The sequence below is a fragment of the Charadrius vociferus genome, unplaced genomic scaffold (genome assembly GCF_000708025.1).
Source record: "Charadrius vociferus isolate BGI_N301 unplaced genomic scaffold, ASM70802v2 scaffold255, whole genome shotgun sequence".
Taxonomy (NCBI): Eukaryota; Metazoa; Chordata; class Aves; order Charadriiformes; family Charadriidae; genus Charadrius; species Charadrius vociferus.
The window spans coordinates 3,702,026-3,723,750 of record NW_009648785.1 but is presented as its reverse complement, the minus strand read 5'-3'; the positions used below and the strand labels follow the sequence as shown (position 1 = coordinate 3,723,750).

The 21,725-nt window shown below is 39.0% G+C and overlaps 1 protein-coding gene across 1 annotated transcript in view; it reads left to right on the top strand.

The window, feature by feature from the left end:
- The window catches only part of ESYT2 (extended synaptotagmin-like protein 2), a 62,699-nt gene extending 51,437 nt beyond the window's left edge, over nucleotides 1-11,262 (top strand). The window contains exons 16-23 of the mRNA XM_009886796.1: nucleotides 2,515-2,601; nucleotides 3,414-3,563; nucleotides 4,622-5,010; nucleotides 7,285-7,383; nucleotides 8,006-8,137; nucleotides 9,521-9,626; nucleotides 10,582-10,631; nucleotides 10,752-11,262. Coding sequence (XP_009885098.1) covers nucleotides 2,515-2,601; nucleotides 3,414-3,563; nucleotides 4,622-5,010; nucleotides 7,285-7,383; nucleotides 8,006-8,137; nucleotides 9,521-9,626; nucleotides 10,582-10,631; nucleotides 10,752-10,797 — 1,059 coding nt within the window. The 3' untranslated portion in view covers nucleotides 10,798-11,262. The remainder of the gene's footprint in view (nucleotides 1-2,514; nucleotides 2,602-3,413; nucleotides 3,564-4,621; nucleotides 5,011-7,284; nucleotides 7,384-8,005; nucleotides 8,138-9,520; nucleotides 9,627-10,581; nucleotides 10,632-10,751) is intronic.
- The last annotated feature ends 10,463 nt before the right edge of the window (nucleotides 11,263-21,725 follow it).

Below are 21,725 nucleotides of genomic sequence, written 5' to 3'. Positions count from 1 at the left end.
AGAGCTGGATGCAGTACTCCAGGTGGGATCTCACCAGAGCACAGTAGAGGGGCAGAATCACCTCCCTTGACCTGCTGGCCGTGCTTCTTTTGATGCAGCCCAGGATGCGGTTGGCTTTCTGGGCTAAGTACACATTGCCGTCTCATGTTGAGCTTCTCATCAACCAACGCCCCCAAGTCCTTCTCAGGGCTGCTCTCAATCCATTCTCCGCCCAGCCTGTATTTGTGCATGGGATTTCCCTGACCCATGTGCAGGACCTTGCACTTGGCCTTGTTTGTTGAACTTTATGAGGTTGGCACGGGCCCACCTCTCCAACCTGTCCAGGTCCTTGTGGATGACATCCCTTCCCTCCAGCGTGTTGACTGCACCATACAGCTTGTTGTTGGCAAACTTGCTGAGGGCGCACTCAATCCTGACATCCATATCACCAACAAAGATGTTAAATAGTACTGGTCCTACTACTGACCCCTGAGGAACACCAGTTGTCACTGCTTGCCACTTAGACATCAAGCCGTTGACCGCAACCCTTTAAGTGGACCATCCAGCCAGTTCCTTATCCACCGAGATAGATCCACCAGGTAGATGATGTCAGTTGCTCTTCCCATATCCACTAACACCGTAATGCCATCATAGAAGGCCACCAAATTTGTCAGGCATGATTTGCCCTTAGTGAAGCCATGTTGGCTGTCACCGATCACCTCCTTATTTTCCATCTGCCTTAGCAGAGTTTCCAGGAGTATCTGCTCCATCATCTTGCCACACATAGAGGTGAGACTGACCGGCCTGTAGTTCCCCAGGTCTTCCTTCTTTCCCTTTTTAAAAATGGGGTTATGTTTCCCCTTTTCCTGTTAGCAGGAACTTCACTGGACTGCCATGACTTCTCAAATATGATGGATAGTGGCTTGGCAACTTCATCTGCCAGTTCCCTCGGGACTTGCGGATGCATCTCATCAGGTCCTATGGACTTGTGCATCTACAGGTTCCTCAAACTGGGTCTTCTCCTACAGCGGGTAGTACCTCATTCTCCCTGTCCCTGCCCTTATCTTCTGCAACTTGGGTGGTGTGGCTAGAGCCCTTGCTGGTGAAGACCGAGGAAAAAAGGTAACAGGGTCTCCCATTTCCTTCTGGAGAGGGCCCACATTTTCCCTAGTCTCACTTTTATCACCGATATACCTATAGAAGCTTTTTTTGTTGTCCTTGACGCCCCTGGGCAGATTTAATTCTATCAGGGCTTTAGCTTTCCTAACCTGATCCCTGGCTGCTTGGACAATTTCTCTGTATTCCTCCCAGGCTACCTGTCCTTGCTTCTGCCCTCTGTAGACTAATTCTGCTATTTGTTTTCCTCATGCCCATTAGGATCCTAAGCTCTCTGATCTTACAGTCACTGTAGCCAAGGCTGCTGCTGCTAGTCACATCTGGAAACCAATATTCCTCATTTGTAATTGGTAGATTCAGAAGAACACCACTCCAAGTCAACACATCCAGTGGTTGAGAACAACCGTAACACAACAGTGTTTGTTTTCCTAGCACAAACTCTGAAATTGCTTGTGCACTTCTGTGCTGCTTTCCTAGAAAACATTAGAGTAGATGAAGCTCTCAGGGAGAACCTGGTTCTGCAGATCTGAGACAGCTTTGAGTCATCTGAAGAAGGCATTGTCCATCTTCTTTTCCTAATTGGGTGGTCTGTAACAAATGTCCGTCATGAGGCTGATCTTGATGGTGATCCCTCTGATTCTGACCCAAGGCATTCAACGTACCTGTCATCTTGTCCATAACTAACCTCTGTGGGCTCAAACAGCTCTTTAGAATAAAGTAGCAACAGTGAATTGATACCTGGAGAGGCAGATATATGCAATATGGGTGTGTTCTGTTTTGTTTGTTTGGGTTTTTTAAGTAAAAGTGTCAGTAAGCCAAAAGGAGAGGACATCTAATTTGGCTTCTTCATATCCTCTCAAAAATTGTCACAAAGTCTAAACCAAATCTTATATACAGTCTTAATTTTGATACTTATTAGAGAATGGAGATAGAAATGAAAGTCATTTGTTCCTGGAGATAGCTTTTTTCCTTTTTTTAATGAGCACTACCACCCCCCACCACCACCCCCCATCCCCCCATGCCCAAATAACGGGTTGCTGAAAGCAGTGAGATTTGGCTGTGAAAACTTCCATGTGGCTACTTGGAAATTAGAAGGAAAAATACCAGTAGGGAATGTACCAGTATGACGACCTTGCATTTGTTCATAGGCTGGTATGAAGTACAGTTTCTTTAGCAGGAGTTTTACTTTACATACAGCAACTTTAATGCAAAACATATTCTATTACAAATCCTGGGTATAATTTTGTATATGATATTATATATGCTTTGGTTAGATTCCACTTGGCCTTCATTTAAATGTGTCAGGTTTCAGACACTAATTTTGCAAAGCCAAAATGAAAAAGGTACTCAACTCTTGACGCTGGCTTTATTAAACAATTTTGTTTTACAATTTGTGTGCTTCCTGTTCTTTAACTTTAGATTCGATACAAGACCAATGAACCAGTATGGGAGGAAAACTTCACTTTCTTTGTTCACAACCCCAAAAGACAAGATCTTGAAGTTGAGGTGTGTTGTCTCACTCTTTTTAGATACCTTTCTTTTCTAAGTTGTTTCGGTAGTAACATTCAGACATCACAGGCCGTTATGAAATGAGGCTGAATTTGTTGTGAGCACCATTAAAATTATACTTAAAGTGGTTTTTAAGACCAGGCTATGAAATTATTATTTGCATTTATTACTAAAAGAAAGAAATACTTTTAGTGTTTAGTACTTTTAGTCTCTCACCAGAAGAACATAGTTGATGATTGTCTTACTTTTTTCTTTTTTTTTTTTTCCTTTTTAAAGTAATTTTTGATACCTGTTTCAAATCTTAACAGTCTTAACTGCTGGCAGAAATTGCTGTTATGTATGGCTTATTTTTTCCTCTCTCATCCCAAGGAAGTCTTTGCTTTATCCAAATACTGTATCCCTTTACACTGCTGACATGTCATTTACATAGTTCCAAGATACTGACGAATAAATGAGTACTGTCCTAGTTACTATTCCTCTAACTGTTGTGGGAATTCATTTTCACACAGACCATTTGTAAACCATGTAGTTGTTTGATCAAGGGTCAGGTAGATATAGATGGAGATGTGATGGTTAGTTTTCTGTCTTGCTTTTGCTGTAGAAGGTAGGGATGAACAAACTAAGCCTTGAGTATATTTGCTATTCCCTTCTTCAATGTAAAGTAAACTTATGATCAGGGAAATTTGGTTTAAGACCATTCTATACTGTTTGGATTTTTTGTTTTTAAATAAAAATGTCCTTTTATTTTCTTTCTCTGAATTCTTACAAAGCAAATGATACAAAATGACTTAGCTTCTGTGTTCCTTCAGGTGAGGGACGAACAGCACCAGTGTTCTTTGGGGAACTTCAAGCTGCCTCTAAGCCAGTTGCTGGAAAGTGAAGATTTAACTATGCATCAGCGGTTCCACCTGAGCAACTCCGGTCCAAACAGCACTATAAACATGAAGATTGCACTCAGGGTACTCTAAAGCTTTTCCCCATTGTAAATATCTGAAAGCATACTTAAGACTGTTGTGACTTCTGGCCTTCTAGCTTCACGAAGAAGATAGTACATTTCCTTGGGTGTCACGGTGCCACCAGGTGTCCTTAGTTGTGGCAGTGCTGTCAAGTACACAAAGATAACCTCTAATTTAAATACATTCTCTCTCAAAAACAGATATTTCTCTGCCCAAAACAGTGATCAGTTGCATTAATCAAGACTAAGGTTCCCTGTGGTTTTAGGTTTGGAAATCACGTTTGGAATCTGAATTCCTTCGAGTCTCTTATGACTCAGTAGGCTACAAATCAGTGAAATCACCTTTATCTTATAGAAATGGAACTGAGGTCATGATGGTTTAAAGAGAATAAAGTTTATAGGGAAAGGGGAAGTACCTTCATAGTACTAGAAAAATTCAGACCAACTTTCAAGCACACTGGAGTTTGGAAAATGAAACTTGCATACCTGAAAGTTGGTTTGTCTTTTTTTCCCAGCAAAATTATTTGGTTTCATAAGCTAGTGTATCTCTTTGCAAACACTGTCAAACTTCTGTTAACTTCTGTCATTTGTTCTTTTCTAAAGCACTATCTTGCTTACTTGTCATTAATAAATGAAACTAACCTATAAAAGAGAAAGTAAGGACAGGACAATGAGTGAGAAGAACTTGTAGGATGTAGGATTAAATTTCGAAAGACTAGAAGAAAAAAATTATAGAATAGCTTTCCAGGTGGGTAGAGCTGCAAAGTAAATAGCAGTTGCACCAGAAGCATGTAGAATATGGGAAGGGAGTAATTCTAAATGAATGGAAAATTTCAGTGTTTTATAGTTACTGCAGTTGCCACAAAGAAGATGGAGCTGTGTTTTGCTGTGCAAAAAGTTTAGTGCTGTAGAGTGAATGAGTATAAGTGTGAATATTTTTGGTCCTGCATTAGTGTGTGAACTTAACAACATGTCACCAACCAGTACACCTGTAGAAACAAATTTGTTCCTGTTTTTCATACTGGAAAATAGTAATGTTATATGTATTTTTACTGTACCTAGGTCCTTTCTCTTGAAAAGCAAGCAAGATCTCCAGATCATCAACACTCAGCCCAAGTAAAAAGGCCATCTCTTTCCAAAGACGCAAGAAAATCATCTTTTAAGCCTCAGGTTCCTGTCTCACCACCACCTGATTCAAACAAACCTGTTCCAGCTTCCCCAGTGACTGATACGGATAAAAAGACTGATACGGTGGAAAAAAGTCAACCTCCCAATGCTAGCCCTCAGTGGCCAACCGATCTCAGTCGAAGTTCCTCCAGTCTTCATGCCTCTAACTTCTCTTACTCTCCCAGCCACCTCTCGGTCAAAGAACCTACTCCGAGCATAGCCTCAGACATATCTCTGCCTATCGCCACACAGGAACTACGGCAAAGACTACGACAGCTTGAAAAGTATGGTGTTAATTACTTGGTTTTGCAGTACATCTAAATTGATTTATAAAGAATATTGTCTGTGCAGCCAAAGAGAAAGCGCTTAGTTTGCATTTCAGTGGTTTTTTTTCCTGTTGCAGTTTGAGCCTGGCATTTGAAAATCAGTCATTGTGATTTTTCTGCTTCCTCACGGTACCTCAGTTAGACAGATTCTGCAATTAGAAGTTACCTTTCCTTACCATTGTGATGATCTGCAAGATAAAGTCCACCTTGTTCTCATAGATACACTGTGTAGTGCTAAAAAGAGTGGGTTGGCAAGAGGGAAGGATATTTTTTGATACAACATTAATCATTTTCATGGCAATAGTTGCCTGTTTCACCACTGAATCCTATTAGCATTAATATTAAACCAGTTAAGCTGAATATAGGTGGTCTTTTAAAATCATTCAGAGGGATAGTTGACTATAAAAAATGTCAAATGAATAGTCAGTTACTATTCTATTAATGAGGATTGCTGCATTCTCTAATTATTTTTTTTTAACTTGCCTCAACAGGCAGCTATACTTACCAGTGAAGATAGCTGAGCAGCCATTCTGCTCTGAATAGGAGAATGGAAACCATTAATTCCCTATTCATGTTGCTTCTCTGTGAATCTAAGCAGAAAGACTTCTAATTTTTTATTTTAAGAGATTAGACCGATTCATCTTTTTCTCTATCAGAGTTCATAGAATCAACAGAGTAATATAGGTTGGAAGAAGCCTCTGGAGGTTGGTCAGCCTTGTGCTCAAAGCAAATCCCACTTCAAAGTTAGATCAGGTTTCTTGAGCCTTGTCCAGACAAGTTTTGAATATCTCCAAGGATGGAGAGTCTATAAACTTCTGCAGCAATTCCGGTCGGTGCATAACCACTCCACTGTGAAAACCTTTTTTTCCTTATTTCCAATTGGAATTTATCTTGCTTCAACTTGGCTGCGGCCTCTTGTTCTTTTATGGTGTACAGCCACGAGGAGTCTGACTCGGTCTTCTCTATAATGTCTGTTTCAATGGTGAAAGACTGCAGTCAAATTTGCTCTTGGCCTCCTCTTTCATTTGTACAAACCCATTTATTTCACCATCTGCTTATGTGCTCCAGTCCCCCATTTATCTTTATGGTCGTCTGCTGTCTTGTCTTCCATTTGTCAGTCTCTCTTCTGGCCCAAAACTGGGTTGGACTTTGTTAATTATGGTAAATGTTGAAATACTACTCTTTATTTAATACACAAATGTCATACTTTCTCATTTGATAAGAATGGTAAAGCTACTGCTAAGGAGGTCCTTTATTGCAGGCCTTATGTTTTTAGGTGCTCTGATTATTATTTTTTTTTATTTTAACTAAGGAAATACTGAAATGAATTTCTTCATTCTAGTTTTTAAAAGTTAATGACTTGGGAATTTTAATGGAACATTCTGCAGGCACTTTGTAGTAGCTATTCACGAAAGAGACACGCCTCTCCCTTGAGGTTAAGATATCCTTCAGGTGGTTGGGAAGTGCTGAGCATGCCATATACTGTCCTGTGTGAAATGGAAAATACTCATAGTCAGTTTAAACAAGCTAAAATAAGCATTTTATAGAGATGAGGGAACTCTGCAAATATTGGCCATTCTTTAAAACAGAAATTCTTGATCACGGTGCTTGCTTTTTATTTAAGTGTGGCCTCTATTTGTAAATCTAAATTGATTGTAATCTTATTTTGAATGTGGCGTGAGCTACAGAAAAGTAAAATGGCTGTGTTTATACTGTGATTTAAGCTTTTAAGACAGTAAGTGGGTTTAAGTATCACTATTTTAAGCCAAGAATACTTATATTTCTATGTTAGAGAATTTAGAAAAGAACGAGCTGGTCTTCTGGTTGGTTCCTGACCATAGGTAAGAGTGGCCCATCACTCAGGTTTTCATTGCAGTTTGGACCGTTATTCTTTCTAATTTCCTAGATACTGCGTTAATGTTTATTTTAGGGTAAGCAAGTTCTTTACTGATCATGGTTTTCAAAGTACTGAAGAGCAGCTGACCTCTAAACTGACAAAAATACGTAGCTTATTTTGGAAAGCAGAGCTGTTGGACAAGGAACTGAAGTACAAGAAACGGATGAAGATACACTCGCATGCTAATGTGCGCTCTCTTCTTTAGCTTGGTCTAGGGAAAAGTTACATGGATAATATATGATTTTTGGGAAAACTACTCAGCATATATTTCAGTTTGGTCTTACTTTAAATATGTGTTTTAAAAACTAAGCATCGTGTTCTACCTTTTACTGCAGTGGAACAACTCTGGGGCAGTCTCCATTAGGACAGATTCAGCTAACAATTCGTCATAGTTCACAAAGAAACAAACTGATTGTGGTTGTGCACTCCTGCAGGTGAGCATAAAATACCAAATGTAATTTCTGCACCTATTTCTTTATAAATTTTGTCGTATCTTGACTTATCCTCTTAAATTGGTTGTCTGGATGATCTTCATTATTTTTAAAATAACATACTAATTGTAATTATGTGTAAACACAAAACCATACAGAGCTATACTCAGAACCAGTAAAAACTTTGTTGAAGATTTTGTTGTGATTTTGTATTTGTCTATTATGCCTCTGTCAGATTTTAACTGAAAAGGGCACGTAGATTAGCTTTCAGATGCTTCTGATGAAGTCTTTAAGAGACTGAATTTTTCATGGGATTACAAAAACGCATGGTTTTTGGAAAGCCATATCTAAACTTTGTATTGGAATTTAAGAAACTTGTATTCCCACTTCCGCTGTCTGCTCACCACTTATCTGACCTTGTACAAGTCACTGCTTGGCATTTTTTTTAGTTTTTCTTTACCATTGCTATCAGCTATGTGCTGTATCCTGCACATCATACTGTTTGCAGGATATCCCACAACTGATTCATGTACACAATTAAGTGATAGTCGTGTAGATGCTTTTATTCAGCAATGTTTCATTCTCTATGTGTTTTTCCTTCTTTTTTTTTTTTCACTGGTTGCAGAAATCTAATAGCATTTTCAGAGGAAGGATCTGATCCATATGTGCGAATGTATTTATTGCCTGATAAGAGACGATCAGGAAGAAGAAAAACACATGTATCAAAGAAGACCTTAAACCCAGTGTTTGATCAAATGTATGTTCTAAACCATGCATAGTAGTTTTATATTGTGTAATTACAAAGCTGTCAAATTGACGTTTCTCAGCTGAATGGATGAGCTGTTGAAACTCCTCGTTGTCACCACCAGACTTGGTCGTACCTTTCTCTTCTGCTATAACTGCTCTTCCCATCCTTCTGTTCCTTGTTATCACTACAGCCCTTCTTACTTTGTTACCAGCCACTTCTCTCTTCTTTTCTGCCTTATCCTGTGTTAGGTACGTCCCCTTTGTGCTGGTAGCTAAGCAGCAGCGTGCACTTTTCTGTCAGGTGGCCAGAACATGAGTGCCTTTCATCTGGGCAATGCCGTGGGTATCCCTTCGTTCCAGGAAGCGTGTTGATTCTGACTGGCCGATTGCCTGGCTGGTAGGTGCTGCCTGCTCGGTAGGCCTGGCCACCCAGTGTCTATGCGTGATCAAACTGCTCAGTCAGTCTACTTGGTGGCACTTCTCAGCACCCAGGGGGTCTGAAAATTTCCTTGTAGGTTATATTCTGGCCCATAGGTTGGGAGTTGTACAAGCTTGTGCAACATACTGCATAAAAATCCTTGTCTTTGCACTCAGCTTTTTGATGGTAGTTTCCCTCACATGTACCCCTTCCTCCCCCACCCATCACTTATCAATAAAGATGACCTTTTTCTACAGACAGAAACTTAATTTGGGGAAAACAACACTTCAGAATCTGTCCAAGGGAAATCTGTAAATCATTAGTTAGAGGCTCTGGTAGGTTTTCCTGGTACTGCAGCTCTCCTGTTTATTCCCGGTAATAGATCTGTTTTACTGTGCCTTTCCAAGTAAAGTGTATTGCAAAGCAATAAAGCTGTTTAAGAACTGTAGTGACAAATTAGATGTAGATTGTGGTATAATCTTGCTTTCACTTTCTGTAGACTTCAGATCTAGCAAACAAAATGTGTTCTTCCTTAAAAGTTGATAGGTTTCCTTGATGTGTCAGGAAAGAAAAGAAGCTCTGTTCTAGAGGGCTGAGGGTCAGTAAGACTGACCAGTCTTTCCCTTTTGGAGAATAACGATATTGAGCTGTCAAGATAGTACGATTCCTCATTCTCTGTAGAGTCAGTGGTTGACCTCTTCCTTGTTTTGTTTGGGGTTTGTTTGTTTTGTTTTACCTGTGGCTTCTAGAGACCAAATCTAACAGAGGTCTCCAACATTTGATGTTGATAGTGATCACATTGAAGAAGAATTTTAGGCAAAACGTTGGAGTTTTTTTCCTTCGTTTATCTCAGACCTCATTTTTTGCCTGGGGAGGGGGATGGTTTGGTCCTGATTTGAATTGTTGTTTAGCTGTAGGAACTGAACTAGCACTTCAGGTACAAAATTCTCACTAAAGCATCACATTGCCTTTCAGATTTGATTTCAGTGTTTCCCTGCCTGAAGTACAGAGAAGAACACTAGATGTAGCAGTGAAGAACAGTGGTGGTTTCTTGTCCAAAGATAAAGGGCTGCTTGGCAAAGTAAGTTGACAACAAGAAAATTCTGTTAATACAGCACGTTATTATACAGAACTAAAATCCTCGTGTGATATGAGCTTGTTAGTGTTGACTGAAGCACCTGATTCAGGTACGAAGCTTTTAAAAATCCTAGATGGCTTAGATGTCAAGCTTCAGTAAGGGAATGAACAAACTGCAGAGACATATGTCAAAAGATGAGGCAGTACTCTCTTCTAGAGAGTGGTAAGTTCTGAGGCTCGCAGTTACAAAAGAAACCTGCATGTCAGACTTACTAATCGTACAGTCAGAGGAAGAAAATAACCAGTAGAAAACAGGTGATATCTCAGAAAATGTTCAGACAAAACTAGAAAGACAAACAAGAGAAGCACACAGAGCAAATGTATGTTTAGTAATTAAAATTCCAGATTGTAAAACTTTTGAGAAAGAACTGCTACTGGGGACGTTCCCAATGCCAAAACCAGCTATTGCGTTCACAACTTCACTGTTCTATAGGCACTCATTAAATCACTCTATTTCCTACACATGTGATCTGGAAGATGCAAAACGGAATAGTAAATTCCTACACCCTTGCAAATTGCCATGTTAGAGCTCTGTAAAGAGAATGAAAGATATCAGAATTGTGGTCAGTTCATGGTGAATGGTGTTCTTAGTTTTCCTGTTTAGCAGGAAGGCTGTTAGCATTAACCCATCAGCTGATTGCTATTGCCAAGATATGCCATGTCCAGGAGCCTGTGAGGTGGTCTGGGACCATATCACTAAAGGGTACAGATTTTTAGGTGAAAAACAGCAACTTGAAACTTTATGACAAGGTAGGCAGCTATGATGATGTCATGGATGTAAAAGACATTGTTTATTAATGGCATTACTTATACTATAGTTTACAGAATTGTCAGATTTGAACTTTAAAAGACATAGAATGAAAGGCAGATATAACGCATTGATTGTTAACTTTCCACAGTTATTAATACCTCTGGCATCTGAAGAACTTGCTAAAGGCTGGACCCAGTGGTAAGTATACTATTTCCTTTATTACTAATAATACTATGTACTAATAACTGGTCTATTAATAATAGTTTTAATAATACATGCTAATGTAAAAAAAAAAAATATCCTTTGTTTCATTTGCAGGTATGATTTAACAGAAGATGGTACAAGGCCACATGGTGCAAGTTAGACCCATGGATACTGGGAATTCCCCATACATAATTTTGCCAACCTTTATATATTTTTAAAGCATCATTCTCAACAGATGTACCGACATTATTTTTATAGCTTTACTGATTTAGTTCTTAGACACATCCCGAATAATTTTGTAACACTTGGTCATTTTATGTAGACATAGCCCTTCTCATTGTTAAACTTTGTATTTTAATTTGCTAAACAATTTTATGTGTTACTGTAATGTGCAATAGTATGGTAAAGTAACCTTCTGTGTTTAAATTGATCTTTATGATGGCTGTACCTATTAGAAAGTGAAAAGATTATGTTCTGCTGTTTTCCTGCCTTGTTTTATATCTCACCAGGGTATACTGTACCATGTAAATATATACTATTTTTTTATAATTCTTTCATGCTGGTTTGAATTCAGAAGAAAATTATAAAGGATATAGATATTTTCTTCTAAATGCATGTTAATTTCTTCAGATGAATCTCTTTTGTCTTTGCAGCACAATGGTCTTAATCATTTTGTGATATTCTTCAAAAACAAACTGCAGAAAAACATTTTTACTTTATTGTGTTCCTGGCCCAGTGTGGCTAGCTTAAAATGTGCAAAACATTAACATTTTAATATTTATATACAAATGTATTATTGGGAAATCATGCTATAGAATATTATAAACAAAAATGAGAATTCTATAAATATTGTATAAATAGAGGCTGAGGTCCATGAATCACAGTTTCTAAATCCAAGTTTTCATTTAATGGAGTAAACATAACAAACAGTAATGTTTTATTATACAGGTTCACTTGGATTTTGTTATTTATTCCTGTACTCTATAGTACTAGACGTGACCTTTTGAAGGTATGCGGACATGGATTTTTCGGTATTGTAAGCAAAATCTCTAATGACTTAAAACTGTCCTTACTGCCATGTTTCACCAATTTATAAGGCATACAAATCAGCTTGCAATATAAGTTCATATAGTAGGCATACATACAAGAGATACGTTATTTTTACTACACAATGCTGTGCTAAAAATAGTATATTATGCTATACCTTCTGTAATACTAAAATTGAACACCAGTAGGTAAGAAAGTGTGAAACTGAGTGAAAACTGACTGTCTTTACAATTGCTTCATTGCTACTTAGTGTGTTCGGTGCATGGAAAAAATGCACTGCAGTGGTCCGCACAGGTTTCTTGAGGTTTAATGGTATTCTACTAAGCATTGCCGTAGTCTGCTGCAAGGCCAGCAGTGATACAATTAGCACAAACTGATAAAAGTAAACAGTTGAGAGCTGAAGGGGGAGTATCAGTCTAAACAGCTGAGCTCATACCTCTAATTTTATGAATTAGGGGGATTATTCTTTTTTTTTTTAATTCAGAACTGATTTTCCTTTTTCTGGTAAGTTTTCTCAGACTGTTATAAAAATGTGCATTAAGAATCCAAGAGAACAGTTCAGCTCTTTCAGAGCCAACGCCCTCATTCTTGGATACGTATGCAATTAGACAGACAAAGTATATTATTTACCTAAGATTCTAGAATGATCTCTCAGCCAAGAAAGAATTTTAAAGCAGAATAATAAACTCCTGAAATTAGCTTTATTGTAAGATTACTGACAGAACCTTAATTCTAGATGTAGAATATGCCTACATCACTAGATGTACCAAAGTGCCTACCATAGATGTAGCTTTTTGTCTTTTTCAGTTTTAAGAATTGACTCATTTCAGTTTGTCTAAATTCAGTTTAACACGAACATTTGTCACAATGTGTGACACGCACACATACACCTCTATACAGTGATGGCCTTCTTATTGCCACATTTTATACAAGACAATTTAGTAAACAAACTTGCATTGTAAATTTTGCTGCTGTAACTTTCTGATGGGCCTGGGCAATAGGGAGAGGTTCTTTGTAAGAAAACATTTCCATTTGAAGGCTTCACTCTATATTGGAATGTATGAGTATCTCTCTCTATATATATATACACACACTCATCGGTTCATATAAAATGTAATATATTATGAAATACATATTTTCTTTGCTAGTTCTCTATTAAAATGTTAAGAACGGAAAGACAGAGAATTATTGTTAATGCAATGAAAATGCAGAAAGTGACAGCTGATCTAAATAAAAGAGGTCTAAGTGCGGCAGTTCAGCATAATTGCCTTTTGCCTTGGTTCAGCCCAAGGTAGAAGGACTTTTGCTCTACATCTTGGCCAGTGACTCCCCAGAGTGTAATCCATAGCCCACAAACGGGCTGTTAGACTAATTCGATGTTTTAAGTCTTAAGTGAAGTCTGGAGACAGATGTTAGAAGACTGCATGTAAATAAAACCAGTGCACGTTTGTCTTCTAAAGTCTCGGGGGGGGGGGTGTGACGGACGATGACACTGTTTGGGTAAATGTGAGATGATAGCACAAAGTGAATAAATTAATAAAGAATATAGAACACGTTTCCAAAATAGCTCACAAGCTGAAATTAGGGATAGGTTCTGAAGAGAGCCCAGTTCCAATTCAGGAATCTAAAATTAAGAGATTGAATTGTCATTGTAATTCAGCAACAGTATTTCCCGTTGACTGCAATCAGTCCTGGATGCCAGACGCTTTAGAAATGTTCTCCTGAGTGAATTTGGATCAGAATATGACTGCCTAGATGAGATTGATTCTTTTGATAGTGGAAACAAACCTCTGTATTGTTACAAAATTCTGATTGTTCTCTTTATATGGAAGTAGGAAGGACAAACATCACTTCTCCTCTGGGCGAAAATTGCACCTCATTATCAAGTCAATGTATTCAATATCAGCTGATAGCTTTTCATGTAGTTCTTGTTTATCCTGTGCCTTAAAATATGAACATATGAAGATGTTTAAGAAATGGCTAAAAATAAGCTTTGTTACCTGTATGTACCAACATGTTCTCTACTATTGAAACTGTTTTTAGAATTACTCTGCTTCACTGACAAGAAAACCAGCTTTCTTAGTTATAGCAGTGGTATAACCCAAACTCAAATCAGCATGCATATCACCTGGATTTGGATTAAAAGAATTTTCATTTTCTGTCTTGAATCCTTTATCAGAGCTGCAGCAAATGGTGAGAGTTGAAATGAGAACAAAGGGTAATCAATTTCGTACAGATTGCCTTTTTTGCTCATGTAATTCTACATTATGATGCATGTATTTATTCAATAAATGGTTCATATGGAAGTCAGTGTGTTGCTTCTCTCTACACACAAACTCCCTTTTCCCCTCTTTTTCATATCCCTGACCTATTAATTAGTTATACAAGGAGGTGAATTTTTAAAATATGTATGCGTGTAAAATATGTAAAGTATGCTGCCGACCCTAACATGGGTGGCCTTGCTGTAAGGTGTGTAGGCAGATTTTTGGGGAATGAGAAGTACAGGGTACTTCACTGGGGAATTCCTCGCTTGTTGGTCTGGAAGAGATTCACATATAAGAATTAGAATGTTCTTTGTTCAACTCAAGTGGCTAAAATTTTTTCTCTTAAAATGATCAGTTGGACAAATTGTCACGATTCTAGCACTTACTCATCAATTGTCACGAATTATGTTTTCAGAAGGGCCTAGAACCGTTGCCTTGGATTTAGAACCAGCGGATTTCTACGAGTGGCAATCTTTCCTGTCCTTCCACCTGCTGGTTAAGGCACATACTTATAGAAAATACAACTGTGTAGTGCATAAGTAAGAAAAGGGATATTGGATCCTCTGTCTATTACAGAAGAACAACCATAGAAATTACGCTGTTTGCATTAAACATTAATTTTTAATTAATGACAATACCATAATTAATTATGATACCTCTTCCCTTAGACAGCTACAACTTGTCTGAATTCCTAATAGTCAGTCAGTTTTCATCAGCCATAAATAAAAGCTGCGGAAGTTCATCACCAGTCACTATCACATTTAGAAGGGAGCCCACTGGATAATCTTTATTGATACGAACTACCAAATTATGTTCAGTTGGGTTTTTTGTTTGTTTTTTTTTTTTTCTTTTTTTCCTAAGGGAGAGATCTTCCTTTTTTAGCAGAATAAAGGGCTTCTGCTAATCAATGGGAAGGCAGCTAAAGCCACATAAAAGCGTGCCTGTCCTCCCGCCTCCCTCGTGGCAGGGTGTTTCTGGTTGGCACGCTCCCTGGCGGTGCCGGTACTGCTCAGGCGTCTGCATTTCCCACACTTGGATCCAAATCAAACCTTCCCTTCAGTCCCACAAGGCGACTGCATCAGCGCCTGCAAAAGAATGCTGCCTGTGTAGCCACAAGATCTTGTTAGAGAGCAGAAATAATTGCACGAGACACTCCTCCAGATGGATTTGGTATTAATTTAATGGGCTCAGCCAAGCCCGATGTTTTCTTAATATTTGCTGTACTGTTTACACTGGTTTGGGCCATCGTTTAGTTCATCCGGTCTCCACCTAAGAGCAGTATTTGCCAATACAGTTCCCAATATGGTTGTTTTAGGTATTTTCTCAGCTAAAAGCTGAATACAAAATTGGTTTCCTATGAGGTTTATGTTTAAATCAGTTTGTTTATTTATGTTCTCCCCAAAACAAACTCTGAATGTTACATAGTACCTTTGATATTTGGTAGAAAGAAACAAAATTAAGATGTATTTGTGGCTGTGGCTGGTTGCTGAAGGAGTCTGACTTTTTAATCACAAATGGTCTTTTAATACATCGTAACAAAGTGCCTAACTTGATCACTGTATGCTCTCCTGCTGATTTCTAAGGCGAACTGTCAGGCTCTCAACAATATTCTCAGCCACCTTCTGAAAAATGTTATTTGAAAAATGCAAAGCAGCTGAAGTAAAAAATCCACTTGTATTTCTTTCAGTGTTATGCGGTGAATTTAACTGCCAGATTAGATGGCAGCTGGGGGAGAAAAGCTCTCTAATCTGTATTCATGCGATAGAGGTGCTGCTCTCTGTTCTCGCCCTCTGCAGGGAATATTGCCTGCCAGTCACCTACGCTGGAATCCAATTTGAGCAGGCTACCGCATCGCTGTTCCCTCGGATGCTGCCGAAGGGAAGGCAGCCTCTCTTCCCACCTTGTTTCTTTGAGTCCTCAGTAGCCATAAACTTTATTGCAAGGGAATTAAGGGCTAATAGTGACCATTCATCCCTTTAAGATTCATACCGAAATGGGTTCAAGGACAGACAAAGCCAGTCCAGATTCCAACCTTTCCCAGCCGGGTTGCGGTAGGGGTGGTTCTTGGCTCGGGGACAGTGGTGTCCGTTCCTGACAGGGCTTGATAGTCCAGCTGCCCTCAGAGCTGGGCACGTAGCACCTCGGCCCGAGGGCAAGAAGTGACATACAGAAGAAAGTTGTGAAGTCCCAGCCCCCAGCTGTCCTGTGATTTCGTCTGTCAGGTGCATAGCAAGAAGCTGGTGTGTAACTGGTGATCAATTGTATTTATTTATTTTCTAAGCACAGTAGTTCCTTTCAGCTGAAGGTTGAACTCGATGACCTGCAGATGTCCCTTCCAACCTGAATTCTTCTATGACACTCAAGTACTTTTTATTTAATGCTAAAATAAGACCAGTAAATGTACTGGAGCTCTTCTGCAATCTTGTGCGATCCGTGCAGTAGGGTTTGCCGGGCACTGTGCTGCCTGACGCCAGGCTCTAGACATGGGCATGCAGCAACTCCGGATGGGCAACCTAAGGGGGCACGTAGTGGGAAGCTGTAAGCTTTGAGTCAGGATGCAAAAATTGTGTAGTCATTAAAAATACAACTTGAGTGGCAACATAGATAACGCTAGCAAAGTGGTAATTGTCTGTAGGTACTTAATTAAGGTCATTAATTTTACTGGATAACTGGGATGGGACTCCTAAAAATGGTGCACACGTTTAAAGGTGGTTGTTTCCAGCGTGGAATTTCAAATAAGATTTTTTATTCTTCGTCTGGATTTGCAAGCTAATGTGTTATTCTGCAAACTCTCAGAGACGGACAATCGGAGCTTACCAAGCATTTCACAGAGATTAATAATTTCATAAAGAATATTCTGCAAGACGGTTCCATGCAGACTTCAACATGGGAGAAATGCTTCAACCGGTAGACTGAAGTCCCTGACGTATTTTGCACAGTTTTTCATTGCTGTCTGGAAGTTTAACTGAAGTTACCATGTTGCAAAGTTTTCAACCTAGAATTGATAACGACCTTTTACTTGTTTTCGTATGAACCACAAAATGTTCTCTGAGCTAAAGCAAATATGACAACCACTGAATGGGTGCTCTGTTGTAATTTTCAGCTCAGAGCCTAGCTGGATAAATTTAATGAACTGTGACAATGGCATCCAAATGAAGACCTGGGGATTGTCTCTAGAGCTATCCTTTATACAGGCAATGAAAATGAAAGGAAGGGTAATGGAAATGGCAACTGTTCTAGGTCTTTTTGTTATTTAATGCACCTTTTCAAGTTCAGATTATTGGACATGTAAAAAATGTTTCATTTTTAACATTTTTTATAAAGCATTTCAGTTTTGCTTATCTTTTCATTCACAATGAGACTTTAAAGTTTTTGGATTTATACTCATTACTGCACAATTTTTGTTTTCTGAAGACACCGTCATATTCCACTAGATGGTAGTGCAGACCCTATTCTGAAAAGCCTTTTTTGCTGCCTGCGTTCGCTTCTTGTGCAATAATGAAGTGGTCGGGATTCTACACATCTCTGGGAGCGGAGCCTGAAATCATCCGAGTTTAAAAGCAGTGAAAACCAGGCATGGTCCCCACTGCACTCTGCTCTCCCCCTTTGCTCTGAGGCACAGGTGATATGAAAATAATTGAGTTTCATAATGGGGCTTAATAATATCTGGATTCAGTTCGCCAAAATATTTTTGTAAAAGCACTTAGTCATGAGGCACTGGGAAATAAAACTACTGGTCCATGACTTGAGGAAACATGAAACTTCTCCTGGAAGATCAAGGTTCTAAGTTCACTGTAATTGCCTCTGTCAGTAATTTGCATAGGTGTTTGGTGCCTGAGATACCTAGCCCAGACAATTAAGAGTTGATTATAGAACTCCCTGATGCAACTTTAATAAGATTAAGTAAAAACTTGAAATTAATCAGAGGCAGGCAGAGATGAAATTACAGTTTAAGACATGGAGAAGGGCCTTGACCAGCCCATTTGAAGCATCATCATGCTTTAAGTCTTTATTTCTACTGTTGCTTCCAGCCTGAGGCTGGAAACTCAGGGTATCTCACAACAGTGGGAACCATCATGGAGCAGTACAATAAACACCAGGGGCAAAGGGGGCAAAGATCAAATTCTACCAGAAAAAATATCTTACAAAACTATTTTCCTCCATTTAAAGACACGATCAGGAAATATTTGCCAAATCACATTATCACAAAGTCTTGTGACACGATAACTGTTGGATACACAGGACAGGAATAGCGGACAGGGATGTCTGAACAAGTGAACGTGTGAGCACTTTCAAGTGCCGACGTATCCCCCGAGACGGATATCGCAGGGAGCAAGTACCGCGCTCACTCCGTTCCCTGTCTGTTCGTTCTGCGTGAAGGAAGCAGGACACACAGCCTGTAAGAAAAACACAATGGGCTTTGGTTGGGCTCCTGCTCTGGATCAGGAGCATGGGGAACACCCGCGTCTCAGCCTTGACAAAGCCAACCTTGATGCGAGAAACCAGAAAACGCTGGTATATTCTCCAACCGATGTCAAGTAGTTTGTTGTGTGCGTGTATGCATTTACAGATACGTATACGTACATACATATCTATAAAAACCAATATGGATGAGCAAATCATGGCCATTCTGATATTTATACAGATTTTTCATGTGCCATACTAGACAGATGGAACAGAGATGGTGCCATTTCTAGATGATGCATGTCTATCACAATGAAACCTCTAAGAGCACTTCTAAAATTAATAATAATATTTTTCTACATTAGAAACAATTCTTCTCTTTATCCATAAAGAATAAAACAGAATTAGAGCTGAAAAGAGACAGAACACTTACAAGACCTGAAAATCTCTAATAATTCAGAATGTTAAATTTAATAGGGTTAAAGTAATATAGACATGCCAGATGTAACTGAAGCGTTTTACATCTGAAACAAATTAACTGACAAACCAGTATTATACATTTACTCATTGATGCATACTATTCTGAAAGATGTTAATGACTCTATACTAGAAAATGTTTGCTGTAGTTATCACAAAGTGATACTCCATATATTTACAGTGGGATGGATTTAGATATCAAATATTGTTATTGTAATTTCTTTTTGTGCACATTTTATAGCATTTCCGAAATCTTTCAGTTTACATGGTACTAATAGCAGAGTAAAATTACTGTGATTTATAACACTGCCTATAAGGAAAGAGGGATAACAGTAAACTCATAATAATAAAGCAAATAATAATAAATAACTATTTTATAATGAAGCGTAATAATAAAGCAAAATAAATAAAGTTGCACTGTTTTGACGCCGTAAATTCACCTCGGTGTGGCTGCCCTGCGAGACAGGCAGCAGTGCCGGCACGCTCCCAGGGCAGAGCAGCTCAGTGCCTCTGTGGCATCCACCGCTGCTCGGGCCAGCGGCGCTTCCAAAAAGGTTTGTGGTCTCTCTGCCTAATTAATTTCCTTATTTTTGTTTGAGTTAACAAGGATCATTTTTTTTCTTCTGTAGTGAATGTTGGTTTTTTTCCTACTTAATCTCTTAAACTCTAAAATTGTCTTGTGTTAATATTAATAATTTAAGGGAAATAAGCAGTTTCACAGTCTAATCACACCACCACTGGAAACTGTCAGTTGCCTCTGAATGAAGGATGGCATGATTGGCAGGAGTACCTTCAGGCAAGGGAAGAGCTGGAGAAGTGGAATAGTGTGAAACTTCATCTCTCTCCCATGCTGTTCGGATTATTTATCAAAGTATGTGAAGATCAAAAAAAAAAAATCAAGGGAAATGAATACATGTAAATTATTAACAGCCTGCCTCAGAGGATGAGCAGATTTCGTGGATACTGCATTGACTATAACAAATTTTATTACATATTCAAATGAAAAGAAATGGGAGTAACAATTCTAACATGTTAGGAGATAATGTGTACAATAATCTAATCAGAAACTATTATCTAGAAAATATTGTAAATATGAAAAAAATATATAAATGGCAAGAAAGCATCTGACATTCAGGGAATTACTTGTTTATTTTTTACAAGTATTTATAATGCTGAATCATATGGGTTAAAATCAAATACTTGCTATAGTCCAAACGACGTTCTTGTGAGAGACATTTGTAATTGAGGTTTCTTATACAGGCCACCAACAAGAATAAAGAGTAGTTTATGAAGCGGTAGCACAAAAGCAAATCTTTATTTGCTGTTGCTCAGCAACCGTGTGTGGAAGGCCCATTTTTCATTTTTGCCTTAACTTAACTTGACAGGAAAATGATAATAAATATGAGATTATTATCACAGGGTATAGATTATTTTGAACAGATGAACAGATATGTCAAAAAGAGGCATGTAATTCTGTACTCTCGAAAGGGAGAACATTAGAGAAACTGCAAATAGAGTTGTAGCTTCATTACTGGCTTGCAGTCCATGCACAATTCTTGAAAAAACCTAGAAAACGCTGTTCTGACTCTCCCTTTTCTCTGTGTGGTCCTTTAAAATGAATCATTTGGTGTTATTCAGTCTGTTGTTATCTGTGTCAACTTCCAGTTTCAATACTATGAAAAAATCATTCTGTGGTTGCTATGCAACACAAATGATAAGCTAAAATATGTTTTAGTTCATTTGCTAAATGGGTATGTGCCTGACTAAATAAAGAATAACCAGGTGACTAACGTAGCATCTAATTAAAAGACTAATCAAGGTATTAATGACATATTCAGTCCACACGAGACACAATAAATAAATCCATCAGTTTGGGTCTAAAGTGGAAAAGATTTTTAATATATGCAGAAAGGATAGCCATTAGCACAATGTGTACATGTCCGGTTTCATACTTCATTTGCTTTTACTTTTCTACAGGGATGATGATTGCTCATACAACTTATTTCAAGCAAACTGTTTCACATGCTTCGCGCACTTAGCTGAGTACCTAACTGAAGAAATAAAAGTCCATAAGATCTGAAACAACCCTGATTCTTGATCCTTCTTCGCTGTAGAGCAGCAAAACGCTCCCTTCTTTTGGAAGTCTGCTTCTGGAAGCTAATGCCTCCCGGCTGTCGGAGTGTGGGCATTACGGCTGGAGGAGGACAGATGCTCTTTCAAGGGATTGCCCGGGGACCTGTCTCTCCTGGGACCTTTCTCTGCGGTTGCCGGTAGGCGGGTGTTGGTAATGTGCCGGATTGCCTTTTTCACAGGCCTTTGCCTAGGTGGAAACATGGTGTGCGGTGGTGTGCGTGTGTGTTTGGCTTCAGGTGGGGACAAGGAGTGGCACTGAACTGCCAGTGCGCACTTACGTTGCTCAAGAAGATGAGTTTTTTGGCTGCTAATTCCTTCTGCCACATTGTCGCTGCCTTGGGTACACAGCCATCTCAATTACAACTTATAAGCAATGTAACCCATTCTCCTACAGTACTTTCTGTGTGGCACGTATTTGTTTTTAAATTCAGTTATTTCAGAAGTTTCACATAGACTCGGTTGATGATTCAGGAATTACGTTTTTATCTTTTTTTTCAGTAACAGTAGTCATCTGTTACATACACTTTTTTAAAGCAATAGAGAACAGCATTACTTATACGGGATAAGCACATAAAAAATTCCCCATCAGCCACCTCTGGGTAACTGGGTGCTCCCCCAGAGACAGATGTGTAAGCGCGCCCGCCTTTGTTACAGACCGAGAGAAGAGCCCCATTTCGGTGTATGGGCGTTCAAGAGCGCACAGCACCGCCCGCGCCGACCTCTCGGCCCGCGGCCGTCCGCCCCCGCCGTGCACCGGGCCCGT